Source organism: Columba livia, chromosome 3, assembly GCF_036013475.1.
Source record: "Columba livia isolate bColLiv1 breed racing homer chromosome 3, bColLiv1.pat.W.v2, whole genome shotgun sequence".
NCBI classification, from domain to species: domain Eukaryota; kingdom Metazoa; phylum Chordata; class Aves; order Columbiformes; family Columbidae; genus Columba; species Columba livia.
In genome coordinates, this window is record NC_088604.1 from 25,394,978 (window position 1) to 25,418,702 (window position 23,725).

At 42.1% G+C, this 23,725-nt stretch overlaps 1 protein-coding gene across 6 annotated transcripts in view; it reads right to left on the bottom strand.

Moving 5' to 3' along the window:
- Positions 1-5,220: 5,220 nt before the first annotated feature.
- Positions 5,221-23,725, bottom strand: part of ELOVL5 (ELOVL fatty acid elongase 5) — a 38,557-nt gene continuing 20,052 nt past the window's right edge. For all 6 annotated transcript variants that reach the window (XM_065056091.1, XM_065056096.1, XM_065056092.1 and 3 more), the window contains exons 2-8: positions 22,298-22,363; positions 20,209-20,396; positions 13,070-13,147; positions 12,267-12,438; positions 10,611-10,735; positions 8,579-8,713; positions 5,221-7,155 (exon numbers count right to left, since the gene is read on the bottom strand). In XM_065056091.1, the coding sequence (XP_064912163.1) occupies positions 7,024-7,155; positions 8,579-8,713; positions 10,611-10,735; positions 12,267-12,438; positions 13,070-13,147; positions 20,209-20,396; positions 22,298-22,355 (888 nt within the window). In that variant the 5' untranslated portion in view covers positions 22,356-22,363 and the 3' untranslated portion in view covers positions 5,221-7,023. The remainder of the gene's footprint in view (positions 7,156-8,578; positions 8,714-10,610; positions 10,736-12,266; positions 12,439-13,069; positions 13,148-20,208; positions 20,397-22,297; positions 22,364-23,725) is intronic.

The following is a 23,725-nucleotide window of genomic DNA, read 5'->3' on the forward strand; positions in this document are numbered from 1 at the left end:
GGGAGGTATTTCCTGGTCTTTTCTGCAAACTCATCACTATTCCACTGAGGAAAAGTGCATTTGCATTGAAGATGTGTCCAGCTGCTGTTTCTCCCAACCCCGAGCACTGTGGGAAGCAAAGCAAATGGATAAATTAACAGAAGGTCTTTCAGAGAGGCAATCCTTTCTAAAGGCACAGAAACATGTTAGGCACTTAGATCTAGAAAGGCCCTGAAGCACCGAGGTCCTATTGATTTTAAAGGAAGCGCAATGCTTAGGTAACTTCATAGGCTACGGATTTATTTTTTTCTTTTCAAAAATCTCCTATTTCTCCCACGTGAGCTGAGATTCTGATTTCCTACAACAGCTGGTAACACTGAATTAGCAGCATTCAGTAAAATTTGGCTTCTAGTGGTAGGCAGAACAGTTCATGAAGACACGGCTTCCCGCTTGCTAAACAGGATGAGACACCATTTGTCCAATAACCTGCACAAATACCACGACAGTATGCGTGGAAGAATTTTCACTTGGTTTCACTTTAAATACTTTTACCATGTAATTTATCCCCATGTGGCATTATCTCTGGTGCAGGCTAATACTAGAGAGAACGCTGTGAATATGCACTGAGACAAGTCTAAGGCAGTAATAGTGCAACTGTACCGCAGGGGTTGTGCTTCCCCCATTACACCAGCTCAAGAGCAGCAAATACACAGGTAGAGACAACTCATAAGGGATTGCATTTTTACATCAACAGATTCAATTCCCTTCAAGTTTTACCAGCTCCCAAACGAAATGCAACCAGAACAATTTTGGATTTCTCAGTGTGACACATCCAGACCATCCCTGATTGAAAAGCAGGAACTCCAGCTCAGGGTGTGAGGAAATTCCTCTCACAAGGACATTTAGGACCTTTCTGCTGAGCATGGGCTTCCTCCACACATGGCACCACTGGGGTACCTTTCCTCAGCAAACAGGAGGTTCCTCCACTGCCTTTAAAAACTTTCCAAGAATTACGGGCCAGATACTTAGAAAAAAGAATTTGATTTGGAAGAAGCAAGGTTGAAAAACAAAACAAAACAAAACAAAACAAAACAAAACACAAACAATTGCTTTACTCTACTGAGCGTGTTTTCCTGAACTACAAAAGCTCCAGCTGTAACACGTTGGCCAGTTCCCTTTAGGCTATACTTTCTGGTGCCATGGTGCCTTGCAGCCTTTGGCAGATCTTCCTTGTGATTGAGGAAGTTGCCTTCTGTCCAAACTGTTGGGTTTCTAAGAAGAAAAAGTGCCCAGGTGGGGTGGGGTGACCTTGGCCAGCAGCAGACACCCACCCAGCTGCTCTCTCCTTGTGCTCAACAGGCCTCGGGGAGTGGGGTGGGAATAAGACGAAAAGCTTGTGGGTTGAGATAAAGACAGGGAGGTCACTCACTAATGATTATCATGGGCAAAACACATTTGGGGAAAAATAATTTAATTTATTACCAATTAAAATGGAGTTGAATGCTGAGAAACAAAGACAAAAACTAAACCACTTTCCCCATAGACCCTTCTTCCAAGGCTCACCTTCATTCTTTCATTCCCAACTGCTCCACCTCCTCCCTGCTCCAGGTGGTGTGGGGGGGCTGTGGTCCATCCATAACAGCTCTTCCTGCCACTCCTTTCTCCTCTTGCTCCAGCCTGGGACCTTCTCATGGGCTGCAGTCCCTCAGGACAAACTTGCTCCAGCGTGGGCTCTCCTCAAGCTGCAGTTCCTTCAGGGCATGTCCACTTGCTCCATCATGTGGTCCTTCGCAGGCTGTGGTGTTGATATCTGCTCTGGTGCAGTCCTTGCTGGGAGGGAATCTGCTATAGTGCCTGGAGCACCTCCTCCCCTCCTTCTTCTCTCACCTTGGTGTCTGCAGGGTGGTTGCTCACACTTCTGTCCTCACTCCTCTCTCTGCTGGGTGGTATTTTGCCCTTTCTTAAATATACTTTAATAGAGGAACCAACAGCTGCATTTTGCCAGAAGGCAGAGTGGGACACCAGGGAGTTCCATCCTCTGGTCCTACAAACTTTAGAAGCGGCCAGTGCCCCATCTTCAAGCAAAGCCCCAAACCTCCACACTACTCTTATAGGGAAACTGCTCCAGAGTCGTTCCACTAGCAAAGGCCCACTTCCAGTTTCTAGACGATGTTTACTCCTGGTTAGCCTATATCCATTTGTTTTGTGTCAATACAATTATAATAGTGATAGGCTCTGATTACGTTCCCTCTCAACCCTGGTCTTGCTCCACTCCCATTTTGCAAGACTTCTCTAATCTCTCTGACCATCCCAGTAACTCTTCTGTATGGCTGATCTTTTATAACCAGTTTTCTTGAGAGTAGGTGACCATTGTGGAGGAAAACCCTGTACTCATCAAAAGGAAGCCCCATCAGGGCCTCAGCCTCACCCTCCTACTCTAGCATGTTCCTCTATTAGCAAATGATTAGCAAATATGATTTTTCCCCCATCTTTTTTCACAGTAGCAGCTCTAAGTTGTTGAACAGACGACTTCCAAATATCTTTCATTCTCTTCAGTTTTTTCCAATTAAAACTCCCATGGAAACACCTGGAATCCCGTTACTGGTCCCTAAATGGGGATTTATACTCATCCCGTCCCTTTTACTCCAGCCATCAAGGTTACCTGGTTGTTGCTGTAGGATACGTCATCTTCCTTGGCACTGACAGTGCTTCCTCCTGTTGTCATCTGCAAACATCACTGCAAACATTCCTACTTTTTATACCAAGATCACTGCTAAAAACATTATTAATGGGCTCCCTTCAGGCTTAAAGCATTGAGACAAACCACCTTCTCGCCAGGCCGATCCTTTCTTGTCCATAGATTCTGTTGCTGGTCACCACACCTTCTAGTTTAGACAATAATTTCCAAGATTAAAAGCAGTACCTATCACAGATGGATGGAAGACGTATTTCCTTTGTCTACACGGTATTTTTTTATCAAACAACAATATCAGTAAGTCAAGTGTGATCACTTCTAGAAAACCTGTTACATTTTTTCTCTCATTTTCTGTTTGCTTCCTTCTACTCAAACATTCTTCCCATTTATTCCAAAGTCTTTCATCATACTGGAATTAGGCTATTGAGCCTACCAGCTACCAGGTGCCACTTTTTTATATTCTGCCTACAGAAAACATAGTATCTACATGATATATCCTTGAAACACAAGATGTGTAATTCTGTTTCCTCCTCCACATTCCAGCTTGACTGACTTAAAACATATATATATATATATATTTTTTTTTTTTTTAAACTAGAACTTTGTTACTCATTTTCCCCCCTTCTTTTTGAGATTATTTTAACCCCTTTGACTTAAAATATAATGCCTCTGCTACTGTCGTGTCTTGGGAGCCCCGGGGGACTCTGGTTTCTCCTGCTCATCCAGATTCGCTGGATTGAAATTGAGAGGTATGCATCTTCTTTTGTATATCCATCTGTTTAAATTAAATTTAAATTAAATGGATTGTCTAACACAAGCTCTCTAGCCATTTTTTAATCACTCCTGCACTGCTTCTGGGAGATTCTCAGCAGAACCTACACTGTCAGAGTAATTTGGCCTCTGGTGTTATTTACACTTTTCTTCAGCGTCTACCTTATTTTTACATCTCTTTTTTGAATAATGCATACCTTGTAACAACATATATTCCAATCACATGCAACACACACACATTTATATCAACTTATGCCTCAAGACAGCTACCAAATATTAAAGGTGGAGGCAACCCCTGGAGAGCTTTCCATCACGTTTTAGGCTTTGGGGGTTTCTTTGCCCTGATTTTGGCGGCAGTCATCCTATCAGAAGCTCCGGCGCTTACTTGATGTCTGCCTTGCCACTAGGTAAGTAAAACACACAGTCAACCAGAGAGATTTCCTGGATTTCCAGAATGGTTCTCTGCTTTTCCACTGCGCCCTGCAAACCCCAGGAATCCCAGCTCCTGAGCAACCAGGGGACAAGCCAACCCAGGAGTGGCTGGTACCTCCGTGACATTCCAGGTCTTCACACCAGGATGGCTGTAAGAAAAGCTGTGTTCCCGGCCTTTGAGCTCACCTGTCCCAGTCACAGCTTAAAAGTGTTCACCTCCCTCTACATCATGAAAACATGTCAGCGCCCAAGTATCGGAAGTTCATCAAGTGTGTGGGATCTTAACATGGCAGTTTGAATCTTGGTCATTCCCTCTTTGCAAACTGAGGTGTTTCTTTCTTCTCAGCCTGCTTTATGTGACACCTCTGTCCCAGTGGCAGCAGGTAGCCTTTTTGTGTCTCTCTAGCCTTTACAACTCAAAAAGCCCTTTCAGAGGATTCTTAGTGCCAAGTGCCAATCACAGGTACACAGACCCAGGCTCCTGCCCCTGTCCATCAGTCTGGTTGTTGGTTATGGTAAAGTGTGTCTGATCTAAGCCCTGCAGCTCTTGGGACATTCTACAGCTGCTGCAGACACTCCAGGAGAGCACCCAGGAGCAACCATCTTCTGACATGCAGGTGTGAACGCTACTGATGCTATACTCTTCCCAAGACCACAGCTCCTGCCAGTTTTGGACAAAGTCACTGGGTCTACGTGGTGACCACATTTTGTCACCGTGTGCCCCTGACCTTGAAGGCCAGGTCTGGAGTGTAGAAGCCCAGTTGCCCCCGGCTCCCCAGCAAAGGCCAGGCTGCTGCTGTGGCTTCTGCCTTCCAGGTACTCCCTGCAGGTTTGGCTCAGCTGAACTTGCACATGCAGGATCAAAAACTGTTGCAGCAACCATCCCAGGCATTTGGAGCTCCCTCACAGACCAGCAAAGCATGAAACCTCTGAGCCTTTCACTTAAAGCACAAACCCCATTTCTTGGTCTGTGTTTCTTGCATTCGGAGCCTGCAAATGAGATGACAGACAGCTATGCAGGTAGTTCTGTTTCCACCAAATCCATCTCCAAGCTATCTGGGCTTGTTGCAATGTGCTGATTAAAGACTCAAATTGGAGAAGGCTCAGAAATCATCACTTAAGAGCAAGAGGAGCTATATGGAAATTGCAAAAATGCTCCCATTGTGGAGAGAAGTGTTATTGCCATTTGAAAGACAGGACATTTGAGGCAGAAAGTCCACCCCAGCCATGTTAAGCTTTGCTCCCAGCATTGATCATCTCAGAGCCATCTCTGTTCCTCCTTGGCCGGATATAGGATGGGGCAGCACATTAAATCTGTACAAACCCACCAGGATTCAGGCAGAGATCATCAAAAGTATTTTAATGATTAAACCATGTCAAACATTAACAATGTAGGTATATTCAGATGAGCCAGGGGTTTATTTCTAGCACATTTAGACAGCCTATTTTGAACATTATAGCTGCTGTTCTGAGCTATGTAAAGACTCTGCAAACCAATACCTAGAAATGAAGACATACGCACAAGTTTTGATAATGTAAACATAACAGACACTGTCTCCTTCAGAACAAGGAATGAAAACCCACAAGGCTAGTAGAACTTATTAATTCCCTAAGAGATGTGCAAAAATTTTTAAAAAGATTTCATTAAGAAAAAATTAAACATTAAAACTGGCATTTATATAAATATCAAAACCCAAATAGTTGAACGAGCAATAATCAGCAGAATGTCTTGCACAATTCAATTTTTCTTAGCTAAATGAATAAAACATTCATCAGCCAAACTCCACCACAGCAGATGCCGGAATACCAGCAATAGACATTGGCTTTGCAACTGACTCCCCATGCGTGCAAGGCAAGATTTTACAAGAAGGAGTAACTTTAACGAACACTCGAACCAAATCTTCAGATAACAAGCCAAAACATTACCGGTGACATACACAACTCACATTACAGAAACAGACATCTCCAGCACATTTCGGTAACATTTAAAAAACATCAGGTATGACTTAGATGGTTTAATTTTGCTTGTTTGGGAAAAATAAAACCCCACATATTTGTGTTAGGCACATTTTTAAAATGAACATATGCTACATGAAGAACAGTACAGATACCAACTTAAATACAGACAATTCCACCAGAAAAGCATCTTTCTGTCTTCATTTTTAAATACACTTTCGGATATGTCACAGACTTAAACAGTAGCTCGTAAAACGTGGATATGGCTATGGTAATAACACTTGAAATTCTGCCAGTTTCCATATTAAAAACCACTTTGCAGTGAGCATTTAAGAGTTCTCAGAGACAAGAAAAATAAGAAAAAAGAAAAAAGTTTAAAAAAAAAGATGGGTCCACCCTGTATACACTCTAAACCTTAGAGACAATACTTAAGTCTTACTGGACTGTGTAAGCGCCAATTAATGTTACATTAGTGACATACTTCAAATAAAAAAATAAGATCTATTAAAAAGGTAAAATAACTTTTCCATCTGGTTTGTGACTGTTTAGTCAGTTAAAGCCAAATATACAAAACTAAACGCACCATTTCCGATTTCACTGTATCGCGTAAGGGATACGTAACATCATGTATCACATACAGAACAGTAAAATGATCAATGGATTCTTCTACATGACTTTTTAATAAAAAGCCAGTCAACTGAAAAGTTGAAACATACCCTAATTTTTAAACCAGTAAAATAAGCTTTGGGCCCTGCTTTTAATTTAAGGCATGTGTGTTTATCTACTGAAACCAGCATTGTACAAATTACCTCTACAATCACATGCATGATCTACAGTAAAAAAAAAAAAGGAGGTTTAGATTACAGTGTTTTCAAATCGTGAATCATAATTCAGCACCTATCATATAGACTAGTAAGGCAACAGCAGTGTCGGATACTACGATAATACTCCCTTCCACAGTCTATAGCAGGGTCAGTGACAGCCCAGAATTATTTTTAAACTTTAACCTACTCTTATGTTCTGTATACAGTTTCTAGGGTGTTTGCACTGGTTAAGTCCTACATAAATCACACTATTCTAGGCAGGAATAGTTACAGTAGCTGTTAGAGTATTAGTGCACAACTCTTATTGTGCTTACAATCAGATGATTTTGTTGTTGGGGTTATCAAAATGGTTTTTCAGTTTGGTGTTCAATCCTTCCTTTGTTTCCTTTGTTTCACATTGTTCTCAAGGGAAGAAAAGCTGTTTGTGTATCCATTCACAGTGGCCGTAGAGCCGTTCTGATACTCTTTCCTCCTCGAGGACGCCTTCTTGTTGTAAGTCTAGAATATATGGAAAGACACATGGTTTTGCTTAAATACATATAAATAACCACTTCCTCACCACAACTCTAGGAACACAAAAGCAAACTCGCATCCATCATTTTTAAAGACTTTGTGCGGGTGGTAGAGTCTCACAAGCTCTACAACTTTTTGTGTATGAGGCTACACTATGCCTTTCATTCATCACAGCAAGAGAACTAGTTCACTGGAAAAGAAAAAGGCTTGGTAGTATGATAGTAGCATTGTTATTGTTAACAGTAGATCAGAAACAAAGGAAGCGACTTTATGAGCAGGCTATGGCATAAGAATATAGTCAAAATGACAAGTGAGGAAGGAGGTTTGATGCACTGCAGGTGACAGTACCTCGATGAAAGCCAGAACAAGAAGCGGGTAAACACGAACAGTGAGGGAAGGTCAGAGACAGAAATGTGAAAGGAATTTGCACTGGCCAACATGGGAAGCTGAAACTAACAGGGACACAAAAAAACCCTACAGACAGTGAATATATATACATGAATTAGGCTTTGTCAAAGGGGCTCAGTCACCTGACATGAACGCATTGCCCAAAATACATGTGTGTGAAAGAAAGTTAAATGGTTAAAAGTTAAAATACAAGTAAAATCGATGAAGACAGTCAAGTCATATTTGGAATATACTATCATGTTGGATTAGCATGTTCATATGCAACTAATTTTAAGAAGTACTGGAAGATCAGATAGGGAAGCCACTGTGCTTCCTCCCATGAATCACTCTTGCCAGACCCAAAACGCCCAAATCTTTCAAGACACATTTAAAATACATAACAAAGCTTGCTTGTTTGGGGACAGTAGGCTGTGCTGGTTCAATTTTCAGAAGATGGGTACACATCTTTGCACAGAACCTGATCGTGAATTACTCAGAACAACACATACCAAGTCTGCATGTGTTCAGGCATGAAATCAGTTTTGTAGGAACACAACTCAAACCACTAATTTTTCATATGGGAATAAAGACAAATGCCTGTAAAGGTGAGCCAAAACCAGATGTCTTTATGTTGGGAGTTTGGGAACTTTCCCTGGGTATAAAACAAGCATTTCCCCTTGTAAGAGCAGTAATGAACAATTCCTCTGGGTGCTTCCCAGGCTGCATTTTATTTCAGACTGGAAAGCTGTTGCTTAAATAAAGGTCTTTCTCTGCCTTACCTGCAGTTAAAATTGCATTAGTAAAGCACCTCTTTGTGCCACTCTGCTTACTGCAATTGTGGATACAAAACATCAGACGTCTCAAAATTGGATGGCAGACCAACAAATACAGTGCTTTAGGAATATACACGTGTTACTGGAAGTCGGCAAAAGGCTTTTTCAAGCCTATCTTTCTGTAAACAGCTTTGCAATGCGGTACAGCCAGCAGAACACTACAAAGAATTGACGAATATTACTTTTACCTGAATATAGAAATTTGTGAAGAGGATAATCAGAGAAATCATGTAAAAAATCTGGAAATACAGCCAGCCCTGAGGAAATGCACATGGCCAAACAACACCACAGCTGGTCTGGAAGATTGTCAGGACAAACTGAGTCTGGGGAGAGAGAAAAAAGGAGAAACGGAGCACATCAACACAAGGAGGAACAAAAGCCATTTCTGACCAAAATCTCATTAGTTATTTCCAAAACAAGTCAAAAATATGTAATACTGTGTGTCTGACAAGTTTACCTTCTCTGTCTCGCTAACAGTGGAAACCTGAGTTAGTGGACATTCAGGTTGTGGTATGCGGTTGTTTAAGTGTTTTTATTTGATTAATATTGTTCCATTTTAGAGCATCAGAGTAGCTGATGTAGAACTAATTTATAAATATACTAAGGAACTAAGACCACCTTCTTCCCAGTGAGAGCTCATTAGGGTTTGACTCCACCATCCTGACAGAGCAGATCTGCATTTCACTGCTTCAGTTGCAGAAGATTTCAGGTCACTGGGTCTACACACAGACCCTGAAATCCTCTCCCACAGACAGGCACTGCCTCTGGGGTGTTGGCTGCAGGGAAGCTAGGAAGGCAAGGAGGAGGATTGGGGTTCATTATCTTCAATTATTTGGAAAAAGAGAGTTTGGGCTTAACTTCTGCAGAGGGTTGCAGGCAAAATTCATCCTTAGATGAAGGCTACCAGATTAGGGAATGTTGATTTAAAAAGGGAAAGACTGTTGTGTTCTACTCTGCTATTTTGCTGCCCTAACAGCTATGCATGCAGAGCAGTGAAAGCAGCTATGACAATATCCAGGAGAGGAACAAGGCACTGAGACACTTGCACTCTGTAGCGCTCCAACAACCAGGATGAAGAATAGAGCCTAAATTTGAAAGAGACAAAGAAAACCCAAAACAAAAACAAGAAAAAAAAAACCCCACGAACCCACAAAACCAAAACCACAAGGCAACAATCTAACACCCTTTCCCCCCCAGCCATGATCCCCACTGCTATAATACTTTAATACTTGGCCATCCTTCAGGAAGGGAGAGTGCTAAAAAAATAAAAACATTTTGAGAACCACCACTCTGAATTGCTGGCAGTAAATATTATTAATCACCACCAGCAAATGTTATTAAACCCATTCAGAGGTCTGGGAGGGTGCTAACGGGGAGGCGGCAGTTGCGGGGAAGGTAAAAAGAGAAGTCTAGGCTTCAGCTTCCCCACATACAAAAAGGGGAAGAGCAAACACCCATGCGCATTTTCTTGTGGTGTTCTGACACATTATACATGCTGAAACCTGGTTCTCATGTGGTATCACTACAGCATGTGCCATATTGCTTAACTTCATTGCTCTTCTCACCTCCAGTACACAGCATCTGCGCTTCATCACTGTACACACGGGAAACAACACAAATGGATACAAGGGGTCCAACACAGAATTACAAGAGAAAAAAATCTGCCCATTTAAAGTGCAGAAGGAGACCAGAAATATTGAACAGTTTTGAATAAACCATTTTCAACTGCATGCAAAAGTGAGACAAAAAAGTCACTGTCCCGCAGGACTAGAATGAAGGGCCTTGTTAGCCATGGACTGCCTTGCACTCGGTTTCTGGCCTGTCACCTCAACATCAGCCTGAGCCACGAAGCACAGAGAAGAGCACGCTAGCTCAGGTGGGCTTGGAAGAAAAGCTGCTCCCTCTGACCCGGCTAGAAAGTCCCAGAAAACCCAGCGCTGTGACTCCCAAACTCATCCAGCATGGGGAGACAGAAAAAGATCCCACTGATGTCAGCACTGATCTGTGCACACCATCAGTCCCCAGCATCCTAAAAACAGAGCAATGGGAGGCGCAGAAGCTGGATATCTAGAGTGATTTAGGCACTTAAAGATGCAGAAGGTACTAGGTTTCATTCTCCTTTCTTCTACCCCCTGCCAAAATTTTCCAACTCAGTAAAGATAAGAGGACCTCATCACAAACACGAGAGGTGGCTGAAGCACCAAAGAGCTCGTCACTCACCAGCTGCCCCTGAGTGATGTACTTCTTCCACCACAAATAAGGACGCATTGCTGGAACAGCAGACAATCCGTAGTAGGAGTACATGAGGACATGGATAAAGCTGTTCAGTGTCGCACCAAAGTAAGCTAAAAAAGGGACGAAGGAAAAAGAAAGTACACTGCATTACCAGGAACATGCTGTTTCATGGAACCTACAAAAATAACAAGTTCATAATGTTACTATTTAAAATATTATTTCTCTTAGAAAACAGGCAAGAGATTTTTTTTTTCCCCCTGATTTTTCTTCTGCTCACCCAATGGAGTGGCTGAGCTGCTTTGCAGCTGTGCACTTTATACAAGCTTTCTGGGTTTGTTTCCTTGATTTATTCTTTTTCACATCTACATTACAGCTTCTCAAGGGAACTGAGGAAGCTGATAAAAAGGAGGCACGTAAGCATTTCCAACAATTGATAGCTTCATCCATCTAATTTTAGGCTTATTTCACTTCCTTCAGGCAAGAGCCTGTTTTGTCATTTATAACCAAAAGCAACAGATATCTTCAGAAACTGCAAGTTAATGGTTTTATTTGTCCTTGTTCACAGTACCTTTCGACATTAGGGAAACTTTTAGCTTAACACCTAACTGCACAGAACTGTGATGACCAAGCAGAACATAAAGCTTGGAAAGGAAGAAGAAAAACACATCACCAGAAATAGCACAAAGTATTTTCAAGACCGCAAAAACACAAGATAGACTCTGAGTATCTGCACTTTTGACTGCTGTATAAACAGGGATTGACTTCCCTGGAGGAGGATGTGGTTCCAGATGCACACTTTTTATAAGCGCAGCATTGCTCATAGTTGTGCCGACAACACAAAACAAGTAAGAGTTGCTATGTTGTTTGGCTCTGAAAGCAGACTCCTGAGCAACCCAGCGTCTTGGGCTGCGCTGCCGGGAGTTCATGTCCACTGGATTTGAAAAGGTTTCTCTTGGATGAGTGTTCAACAAAGCCAGTATCTACAAGCTGCTTGTCTGAACCACAGCTAAGCCATGCTAATGAAGTTAGGAAACTAGATGCCCGCTAAAAGCAATGAAATTAAAGAATCAAAGCAAGATTGCCAGAGGTCAGCAGGATTTAGACAAGAGACACATGGACATCTTCCATTTAAGATGAATTCGGTCTAATTCATTAGTGCTCAGGGAACAAGATTTTAATTGAAATAATTTGTTATGGCTTGTGGTATAATAAGATTAAATTAATAAAGTAACATCTCAAGTGAACTTGACAGATCCAGGGACAAGAGTCACTATTAGCCATCTTGCAGCTGAAACAAGCGTCTGAACCTCACTTGGAAAAGAGCATTGTTTCATCAGAGGGTCTGCAACCACCGCACAAAGAGAAAGCCAGGTTGACAGGTGTCAGACCTAGACTGCTGCAGCTGACAAATGTCACGCTGTCACACAAATCCTTCAAGCTATATAGGCATGTCTTTTCTAGGGGCTCTGTGTGCAGCTTAATATCTGTAACTACCTGTAACAGCTGCAATTCAGCAAAGCAGCTTAATATTGGTCAGAACAAACCCTACAGTGGTAGGTACCAGAGATGTTTGGTTTTACCAAAAGTAAACCAAAACGATGCCCTTCTTGCAAACATTCCCCACCATAACCCAGTACTTACAGTGACCACAAGGCACCCAGTTCATAACAAACCACCAAATGTTCAGCATCGTTGCATGGTGGTAGACATGCAGAACAGTGATCTGATGATTATTTTTCCGCAAAATGAAAAAGAAGGTATCCATGAACTCAATGAGTTTGGAGAAGTAGTACCACCAGAGGACACGTATGATCTAGAGAAGAGGAAACAAGTTTCAGAAGCGTTGCACATTGCAGGCGCTTTCAACCCTTTTCCTACCTAAGTAATTAAAATCCAGATTCTGTCCAGCACTACTTGGATTTCAGACACTGCTGAGATCTTCTGCAGTGCTTCAGCCTCAGGTGTCTCCATAGGAGATCTAGGTACAAACCCACAGTTACAGATGAAAACGGGATGACAAAGACTGCTTTATAAGGCTATTGCTGTGCACCTAGGGTGGCCTGGGAGAAAAAAAGAGTTCGTCCCACAGTGCTCTCTGTAAAGGAGAGATCTGAATGGTGACAAGAAGAAATCATCATCACATCTCAGAAAGAGAAGGGGAGTAATGACACACAGTGCATGGACACAGTCTGAAGACCAAGTCCCTGGTTTTTGAGCTGGGAACACTTGACAATGTACAGGTAATGACTCACTCAAATTGGAAATACCAACCACAAATATACTGTGGATCAATTATTGACTACACATTGTCCATTGTATTGTAAAAGAAAAAAAAAAAAACTATAGTTTGAACAAAATCTGCCTCATCAATACTGTTCTGCTCTCCACTTACACACAGGCAGATAATTTGAAATGTTACTAGCTATAGGTCTCAATAACATTACCTTCATATCAGCTTCTCCTCCACTGTGCGTATCCTGACAGAAGAAATTGTATCCTCCTTCCCATACTCCTGTCACCAGCTGAGAAGATCAAAGAATAAAGTGTTATTTGGGGAGAAGGTTGCACCCCACAGCACGTGCAAACCGCGACAGTGGCTCTGCCGAGATGTCTGGGGCCAAGGGATTCATGGGCACCCAAGTGTGGCATCAGGTTGAATTCAAGCTCCCAACAGTGAACAAATCATAGTGGAAGGCGAATTAAGAAAATCTTCCAATGGGGTTATGCCAGAATAAAAATGGGAGGTAGAATCTTATCCCCACTTATCCCACATGGTGAGTGTTTTGCTCAGTCGTATTCCAGACAGATTCTTAAAAAATATCATTCCTTCTTGGCTGATTATCTCATTGTTGGAGAAAGTGAACGGCCAAAGAAAAGTCAATATATTTTTCTTCTGATTATTTTTGGAATGAGAAAGTTCTGTTTTTAAGAGATTTTATACACAGAGATCCGACTATAATCTTTTCAGCTGTGTAACAGAGCAAATCTTAGCTTTGCTTAAAAGCTAACAACTGGTGTTTCACCATATTTCCATTCTTCAAGATCTTTTTACAAGATTCACGTATCCCAAGTACACGATGTCCTTCCCAGTACAAGCGGCTTCCCCCACAGGATCTGCCGCTGCCTTCCTGACTTTCCGGCCAAACAAATAACACCTCCAACACGACAAGGTTACTTTTGAGAGTAATGACCAGCTATTAAGCACAAGAGGCTGACGGGAAGCCTTTTGCAGAGGGGCTGCTCAAACCTCCAAAGAAGCAAGAGGCAACCTGGATGTCATGTCCCACCCTTCCATGGGTGGGAGACGGAGGAGCAGGTCGAAGGTGGGATGGGAGGATGGACAGGGTGCAAAGACAGGCACGAGCATCCCTTTAATATCGCAACAGAAGGGATCATCGAATACTGTTTATAAAGTCATTTTTCCTCTTGGGAGTAGCATGAGGAGAGGACTAACAAATTTAGATGATTCTCAAGTGAAAAAAAATAATTGTTAGGTACCCTAAAAAACATTTTAAAGGTGGAGCCAGATATCCTGCACAAGCAAGTTGTCTGGTTTTGGCCTTATCTACACTCGTGCAGGATAAAAAAAAGCTTTGCAAAGCCACGGTGAAAAACTCTTTGTACCGTCAGTCACCTAAAATGATCACTTGATTAAAAGACTACAATAACTGGTATGATCAAATGCTGCTCACAACCGTGAATGGGAAGCTAATTCTAAAAGGTACAATAAAGGTTATTACTTAAATGAGCTACCTTTTCATAATGTTATTTCTTTCATGGCTCATTTTCCCCCAGTCAGCCTAGGTCATTATTTTTGACCTTCTGAGATAGAATTATTGCCACTATTTAGGAGGGGGGGGGGGAAAAAAAAGACATCTAGTTATATCATAGCATATAGACCTGGAATTATCTCATGTATGAAAGACAAACCAATATCACTGTGTCACAGCACGAGCAGGGCAGCCGTGCATGACAGCAGACCCATGCAATTCCTCTGCCCAAGCAGCAAGGGAGGACTCCTCTCCCTGCCGTAAGGAAGACCCCGAAGTGCAAAGCGTACCAGTTAAAAGCCGTACCCAGCTACAGCACCAGCTACATCTCAGGCAAGCTCTGCACTAAACCGCTCCTTGCGCTGCGCCCGCCAGTCCCTGGGACAGAAGACCACATTGTGCTGTGATCATGTTGTTAAGAGCTTACAGATGTTTTCACACAGTTCTCATAGTTTGAAGTGTTAGGAATAGAGGGGTAACCACAATGTTTATATTGTGATTAATCCAAATAGCCATCCATCATAGAACCATAGAATGTCCTGAGTTGGAAGGGACCCATAAGGATCATTGAGTACAACTCCAGTTTCTGCATGTCACAACCCCACAGTTCACACCATGTGTCTGAGGGCACTGTCCAGTCTCTTCTCAAACACAGTTAGGTTTGGGGCCATGACACCTCCCTGGGGAGCCTGTTCCAGTTCTCCACCACCCTCTGGGTGAGGAACCTTTTCCTAATGTCCAACCTGAGCCTCCCCTGGCACATCTTCCTGACATTCCCTCGGGTTCTGTCAGTGGTCACCAAAGAGAAGAGACCAGTGTCTGCCCTTCCTCCTCCCCTTGTGAAGAAGCTGTAAACCATGATGAGGTCTCCTCTTAGTCTCCTCAGACTGAACAAACCAAGTGGCTTTAGCCACTCCTCATACAGATTCCTCTCCAAACCCTTCACCAACTTTGCAGCCCTCTTCTGGACACTCTCTAGTAGCTTAATATCTTTTCTATCCGGTGGCACCCAGAACTGCACACAGTGCTGCAGCTGAGGCCACACCAGTGCAGAGCAGAGTGGGACAATCGCCTCCCTTGCCCGGCTGACACTGCTGTCTGTGCTTAACACATCACTAACCCCGTGGCCCATAAACTTCTCCCAAGGAAAGGGGAGCACAGTGAAACCCAAAAAACTTTCCCTGGAAGTGACACAGGTTCACTTCCTAAAGCATAACACAACCAAAGGTGTCTGAATGGATCCCACCTCTCTGAAGGGTAAAGGCATCAGTGAGGCTATAGGCAGCTTCAGCTAAACCCAAGTACTCCCTCCTTTCCAGAGGAATATATAATAATATGCTAGGAGTTTTATATACTCTTACAGCCACAGGGGTTCCAATGACAGAAGCAAATCAACATTTGTAGGAAAAGAGAACATCTTTTGGCATATAAAGTTAGTATAGTCACAAAAATAACTTAATTGCCCCTGTCCAGAAGGAACTAAACGGTGAAAAGCTGCTCCAGCTGCCCACAAGCTTGTGCCCACCAACCTTGCTTCATGCAACATTCAACACACATAGGTAATTCTTATTCCGAGTTAGCCAGCTGCTTCTTTGCCTGACACCACTATTTCTTGCACCCACAATACTTCCAGCACATGCTGGAAGGCTTCAGAAAATAAAACCAACACTCTGCTCTGAGACCCAGCCACGAATGGTTCCCCAAAGGCTCCACTACGCACGGGGCTGGGCACACAGCAGCGGGGAGCTGCTGACATGCCACCTAGAAAGCAATACACAGAGGTGCCATAAATTGCCAGCGAGTGCATTTTAGTCATTGCTCATGCTTCTTGTGGTCTGCTTCCAGGATTGCCAGAGTTTCTAACCCCTCCTCACAGCTACTGCTCCGCAGGTCTCAACTCGCCCGATGCTCCTGATCGTCCCTTTGATGGGCTGGTAGCTCTGCAGCCACCACGGGCTGGAGACAACCTGTCCCTGCCCGCTGTCCCGAGGCAGTCCTTCATCTTCAGGCTGGCGGGAGCCCGGGGCTCCTAACGGCATTGCTGATGCACAACCACAGGCATATCTTCTTTTGAGAAATTAACCTGTCCAGAAAAGGCTGACTATTACCATTTTCACCAGAGTACGTGATTTTTAAATGTCACAAAAAGAGACAGCTCCTTCATAAGCCAATTAGAATTGTGCTCAAAGTCAATGTTAAGTCCCTCAGATCGGGAGAAAACCCTGCAGCTTAAAGTTGCTTTTGTGCTCAAGCAATTTGTACATCCACTGCACAGAAATTTTCTGTTTTTAATATCGCCTTCATTTTGTAATTCTGTTGCCAAATTCTTTATAATGCTGTACCATGTGCTTTTTTTTATCAGCTCTGCTACCAAAATAAAACAGCACACTCATGTCAGTCTGACCAGGCTGTAGGAGAGGCACTACTGGGGCGTATTTTGTTTTCTCGTGATAAAACCAAACTCTGCGACATGCTGGAGAGGGGCAGATAAGGGACCCGGCATAACATCACGCTGTCAAGGCATGATAGGCTTATGAGCTTCGAAACATAGCTAGACTTGAGAGGAAAGAAGCAGAAGTTCACATGTCTGACCAAAGAAAGCAAACACATGCAGAGATAAGAAATTTTATCTTTTATTAACGCAATTACCTCAGCACAGAGATAAGAGCTTCAGGACCTGTAGAGATGGCAAGGGGAGAAGACAAAGCAGCCCAGCAGCCACTGTCACCCACGGCACCTCTTCACTGAGGCCCCTCCTTCCTAAAACAGGGTGCTGCTCTTAGGATGCTTTTCCTATCTTCAGATACAGCTCTGCCAGCCTGCGGGACACCAGCCCATGTCCTATAACCCCTCTGCCACCTTATCCACCATGCAGGAAGCCATCCCTCGCTGTCCCTGCCCAAGGCAGGAGTGTTATTTCCCCTCGAAATCCAAGCCCTTTAAACGTCTATAGAATAAAACGTTGTTGTTTCTGCCTAACATCATGTTTCCTCCTTTCTTGAAGTACGGGAGTGACAGGTCAGCCTAGAGAAACCTCTCGCACTCCCCTAGGTCTGCCTTGGGCCTGCCTTTTATATTGCCTGAGACAAGCACAGTCCACTACTCTGTCCTGCTGGTATCAGAACCCAGCCTGGTCATGAAATGCTCAAATAAATAATTTATAGCAAGCACACACAGAAACTATCATCTTAGGAATTCCAAATAAGAGGTATAAGATTTCCAGTGACTTTAAAATAAGGCTATATTATACTATATTACATCACTAGACCAAATGGTGCAAGTACACAATAACGAGGAATTATGCAAAACCTACAATGCAATTTTTTTCCTTCCCCACGTTACTGCATACAAACCTTTGGATGTAAAAGTCAGAAAACCAAGGTCATCTTTCTCGTCCTAATTTGGAGAGTGCCTCACTTTAATATCTTGGTTTGGTCATATAATATTTAAATTGAGCTGTGATGCTATGAATCATGACGTGAACCATCAGAGCTACAACTCAGGAAAAACTCCAAAGCAGGGTGTATCACACACAAGCTATTAAATTGGCTTACTTTCAGACAGGCTACTGAACAAGTTCATTAGTGGCGATGGTTTACAACTTCCCTCAAACTAGGACTGAAAAAAGTTTAATCCAGCTGTGACTCAAAGTAACAACAAGGAAGAGAACAGGCAGTTACATCATTTTTTTTTCTTTTGAATGCTGCCTTTCACCATTTTACCTTAAAAGCAAGAACATGTACTACAAAGTGCTACTGATGTATCGCTGACCCTCCAAAGCCAAATTTCCATGACTGACATGATCCAAGTGAGGGTATCACCCGCTTCGCACAGGCAACTGCGGAGGCACTACAGCTACAGAACATACCTGGACGTGCAGGAATCTGATTTTTTCCCCTATCACCTGGCCCTTCGTTTCTCTCCCTGCAAACACCGAGCAGTGTGGTGTTAAATCAGCACAGCTCTCTACTCAGTAGCATTTTTTATGGGATCACTCTCTGGTTGCAGAACATCCCTTGGCCTTATGTCCAGCTTGCAAGTGCCATCAAACACGTTTGGTTGCAACTATCATGAGTTTCCTAGTCTTCATAACACTGCAGCTTTGTGTATTCCCATTTATAAAGAGAAAGTATAGTTACAACAATGACAGTGAACACTTCTACATAGAAAATGTTACATAAAGAGCAATATTCACTTTGATGTAACGCATTTCATAATATAGGAAGAAGACTTAATATTCAGCGTATTTTAGTTGTCTCAGTCCTTCACAGCTATTCAGCCAGTTACAAGTATGAGGACTTCTTCGGCATACAATAAATAGTCCTTTCTTGGTAACAAGTTCATTGTTAGCAAGAAAAAGGCATTTATAAAATCAACAGTTCAGATCTTTTCATTGTTTAAACTTATCAGCAGGTTTTGTAACATGGCAGAATGTTACAGTAACTTTCATTTGGAAACTATGAGTATTATTCCAAGTATTCAAGGAAAAAAGACTGCTTATCATTAGAGTTTTATCCACATTTGGTACAACTGAAGACAAGTCTGCACTTGTAAACCCTCAATAACATAACCTGAGGTTAAAACATTATTTATAATTATGTAATAATATAGTATCTGCATAAAATAAAGCAGATGTTGCACATGAAGTCCACAGCAACACTACTTTCAGACAAATTAAACAATCAACACAAAAATTTAAGCACATCAAGAATACAAGTTGTTCCAAGCACCTATGGAATCCAAAACTGCTCCCTCCACAGAAGTATGAAAGTTCTCACTAGCCCAGCTCAGTAATTTTTGACTAGACAATTCACTACACAAGAGAAATAACTTAAAATTTAAATCACTTCCTATCTAAACACTCACCTCATAAAACACCATAGAATTAACTACAAACTTAAAGGAGAATCGCAGCTTGCATATAATTCTAAGCAAATGCTAAAAAAGCTCCAAAAAGAAAACAAAAAGAAAAAAAAGAGATCAGTAGATTTTGCTATAGACTGTAATCGCATGTTGAAAATGAACTCTCTCCTTACAGAAAGGAGAAATGCAAGCCAGAGTATTCTGTACATTAAAGCAACACACTAGATCATTTTCTGACCACATTCTTGTTTAGTCTGGCACCGGTCTTCATTTTCACTTTAATAAAAAACATACAATCCTAAGTAAATGCAGCTAAAGTGCTCTCTGGAAAGTAAAAAACTTTGCCTAAATCTTTGTTTTGTTAGCAAAGAAAATAAGTCCACAGAAAGTCCAATTCAGTTTGAAATATGTTTGTATGTTCAGATTTTAACTTCCAAGAAACAGATGGATCACTACGGTGTTGATGCAATTGATTCAGCAAAACTAAGAGGACACAAAAGAAGCTATTGCAAGCTTAGAGAAATGGATGAGAAGAGTGTGTGCATGGCTGAGCACACTCAAATAAAACACATTTTGCACTCCAAGCCGTGGTTTTGCTGTGAAGTACTTTGTACAATCCACCAGCACAAACACATTGAGCGTGACTTCTAGGCAAGGAAGAGCCAATGAAGGAGCAGCCAGGTTGGTGTTGAAAGACCAGCCCTTCACTTGCACTAAGTGAGAGGAGGGCATGGGAAACACCACTAACCGAGCTCAGCACCCACGTTCAGCGCAAGGTTTGTTTCATACCATTCCTAGAGGTAACAGCACAACCCCCGTTTTCTCCCCTGAGAATGGTTGCAACATTTCTGCAGATGTTTCCCCAGGAAGACTGTCCTCAGAGATAATTTTCAACATATCATTAAAACAGATACTGCAAAATGACCCAGGCCAAACCCCTTTTCTCCTACCTCATGGAACATATACAGAGAAAGCAGCGTAAGTCCAAGGTTGTAGACTACTAGAATACCCCTGCACGAGAATGGTTGCTTATTCCGCATGTACTTTGGTCCTAGCCATACGATTAGTAAGTACAAGACTGAGAAGATAAAGGTAGGTGTATAGTTCTCCAGAAGAAGCCATCCTTTTACTCTGGGGTCTGAAAGAAACAAACAAAAACATACAAAAACTTAGATTTTGTAAGGGAAAGAGTTCAATGCATCCAGAAAAAGCTGTACCCAAAATGCTTCCAGTGCCTGAATACGGGAGAAAGAAGAAGGAAGAGCAGCAAGCTCTTCTATTAAGAGCTAATTACAAACAACCTACACAAACAAGAAGATTTTAGTTATGCAATTGTTAAAGAAAGCAGAAAAAATTATCTTCCTAAGGCAAAAATATTCTTAAATTATTACTGCTATTATTTTAAAATACTCATTACCAGTCAGAATCATCATCCATCTTGAATACCACTGATGAACTTAAATTATAAAGAAAAGCTTCAACGACACTCTCCCCCTTATTATCTCAAACCAGCCTTTTCTGAGAGTACACATCCTATTTCTTCAGAGAGCCAGCAAAGCTAAGAATGAAGCAGATACCCTTGTGTTTTTTTAACCAATACTAACCTAATTAGACTTACATATGTGCTACTCAAGAGGATTCAATTTTGGAGTCCTTGTATGTGCAATGAAATACGGAGCAGTGAGTGCAGTCTGACTAACCAGTCTGGTCAGCAACACGTCAGCTGCTCAGGAAAAGTCCATAAACCACCCCGAACGAGAGGATTTCAGGGGAACACTTGGGATAAGCATATGATCCTTTTGAACCACAATGGTGTTGTTTACACCCAGCGACAGCACGGTCTTTCACTCCTCTCACTAAAGCTGGCCCAAAGGATTAAAACCAAGTTTACCAAACTGTAAATGAACAATTCAAGTACTGCTGGCATTCGCAGCCCTGACTTAATTTTAAAGGAGTCATATGTGGATCCTGAATGTAAGAAATAAGGCCTTAAAATGTAGGTTGGGAAGTAGTTAAGACATCCAGGGAATAGTTTGGAATTGCCACCTTTATGGCTCATTATTTTTAAGACACAACAAATATAGACCATGTGCCAGCACATGCAATAAGTTATATCAGAACATCCAGACTAACTTAAACAGGATTAGCACGAAGAAGGGGTCAACAAGGGCACTGGGCTACTCAAAGTAAACAGAAAACACACTTTGAAGGACCAGAGACTTCTTCCACCTCCTGTGGACTTCGTGCTGCAAGGAAGCGGCACCACAACTGGAGTTTCACTGGGGCAAAGACAGAGGTAGAACAGACACTGCTGAAGCAGAAAGCCCGTGCCGCTGGGCAGTGCTGCCATGCACACTGCCGGTGGGATGAGGCCACGTCACTCCCCCTGGTCAGGAACAGGTGACACAGGGCCAGCCCTACCCTGGCTGGAATCCCCCACCAGGAGGCCACCCCCTGCGCTGTCCTCACCTCCCGTCCTCTCCCTTCCTCGTGCTGCCCAGGACTGCTATTCTCCACATCTTGACTTTTTCCCAGTGAATAACCTACCAAACCCCTTGTTTCTTTAAAAAGAATGGTTTCAAAGCAGCACTGCTTTTCAAAAACTACAGGGTTTTTTTTCAGTGAAAAATTCCTAGCAGCTTTAGTTATGAGGGCAAGAGTATTATTTCACCAAATGCAAATATAAAAAAAAACACCCAGATTTTTAAAAATAAAAGGTATTATTAAATTCTAAAAAAAAAAGTGGCAAAGATCTGAGTGAGATAAGTCATTCACTAACAACACAAGTTTAACTGATAGTAAGAAGAATAGTACCTACAACTGTCACAGCAAAAAAATCAGCAGCTCTTCACATCAACATATCAGAAGCATTGAATAGACTTTTTATTTATTACAGAATCATACATTTTGACACTTTGCAGATGCTAAAGAAAACAGTCACCTGTCAATGTCAGGATGTTAAGAGGCTGTTTCTTATGCTTTAGTATCTACATCTTAGTATCAGTTTTATTTATGTATTTATTTTTTGAAAAAACTTACCTCTGGGTCCAAGCCAAACGTCAAAGTAGCTATTGATTGTTTTATCCAGAAGTTCCATTCTACAACCTATTGAAATAGAAAGAAGATAAGAAAGTTAGTTCTTCAGCTCACAAAAATGGTTTAATCATCTGGATACCATCTGCTAGGGTTAACAAAGAGAACACTAAGAAGCAAAAATTGCATCAGACATACTGGACATATCCACCATACATATATATATATATATATATATATATATAGAGAGAGAGAGAGAGAGAGAGAGAGAGAGAGAGAGAGAGAGAGACAGAGAGAGTGAGTGCACAAAGCTTATTCTCGTCTCAGAGAGCCACTGGTGTAAAAGCAGTATTTCCCACTGAAGTATTTAATCATGGATCTAGATACACAGAAGCTTAAAATAATGAGTTCAGATTAACCTGAAGTTCTTTTTCATTCTGTATTTTTGTAAGTGTAAATACAAGAAGACATCTTGCAAGATCCTTCTGCAAGGAGGAGGAAGAGGAAGGAGGAGGACTGGACCTTGAGAAAGCCAGCAACACTGAAATTCTCAAATACTATGAACCCCTTTTAACAAAGAGCCTCAAACACCTGGCAATGCTAGCTGGGGAGGAAGACGGAAGAAAAAATAAAAATGAAAACTGGCTCTGCTATCACTTCTGCAGATAGGTGACTGATTACAGCCCTGATTAACAGCCCATAAAACCAAGAGATCAACAGTCACCGACAGACAGAGAGGGTTGGAGAGGCCAGGGAGAAAACACTGCAGTTTGTGGCATGGGCATCTCCCGTTCCAGAAACATTATCACACAAAACTCATCTGACATCAGTAGAGCACAGTGATTCAAATGTCACCTGTCAGCTCCACACACAGCCAGCACATACTGCGGTACATAAGCCGCTGTACCTCCCTAAGGTTAAAGCAAGAAAGAAGTAGCAACACTTTCCATGAGCAGGGACGAAACTGTTCTCAGGAGAAGTCCTCGTCATTTTCTTTTTGTTTAAGAAAAAAACAACTAAAACAAGCAAACAAAAAAAAAACAAACCCTTTCAGTTTCCTCCTTCCTATCCAGAACTGTACTGAACTTTCACTAAAATAATTTTATTCATTTTTAATAGGATAGTTTTTTACTTCTTGGTGTTTCTATCACTTCACCCCCAATGAAGTACTAATATTAAATGGCAATTTTTATTTCTGGGGAAATAACATACGCAACGCATAAGCTGTCAACATACCCACAGCACAAACCAAAACAACTACATGAGTTTACATGTGGTTGCTAACCATAAAAACAATCACCTCTATTTTTTTTCAGTTCTGGCTAAAGAAACACCTCTCTTCCACCTGTTAAAACCCTGCCTCTAGGGGATTTCTGATTTACACAAGTAAAATGAACAGCAGGTCCTCTGGTCTCAGTCAGCTGGGGCTGACAC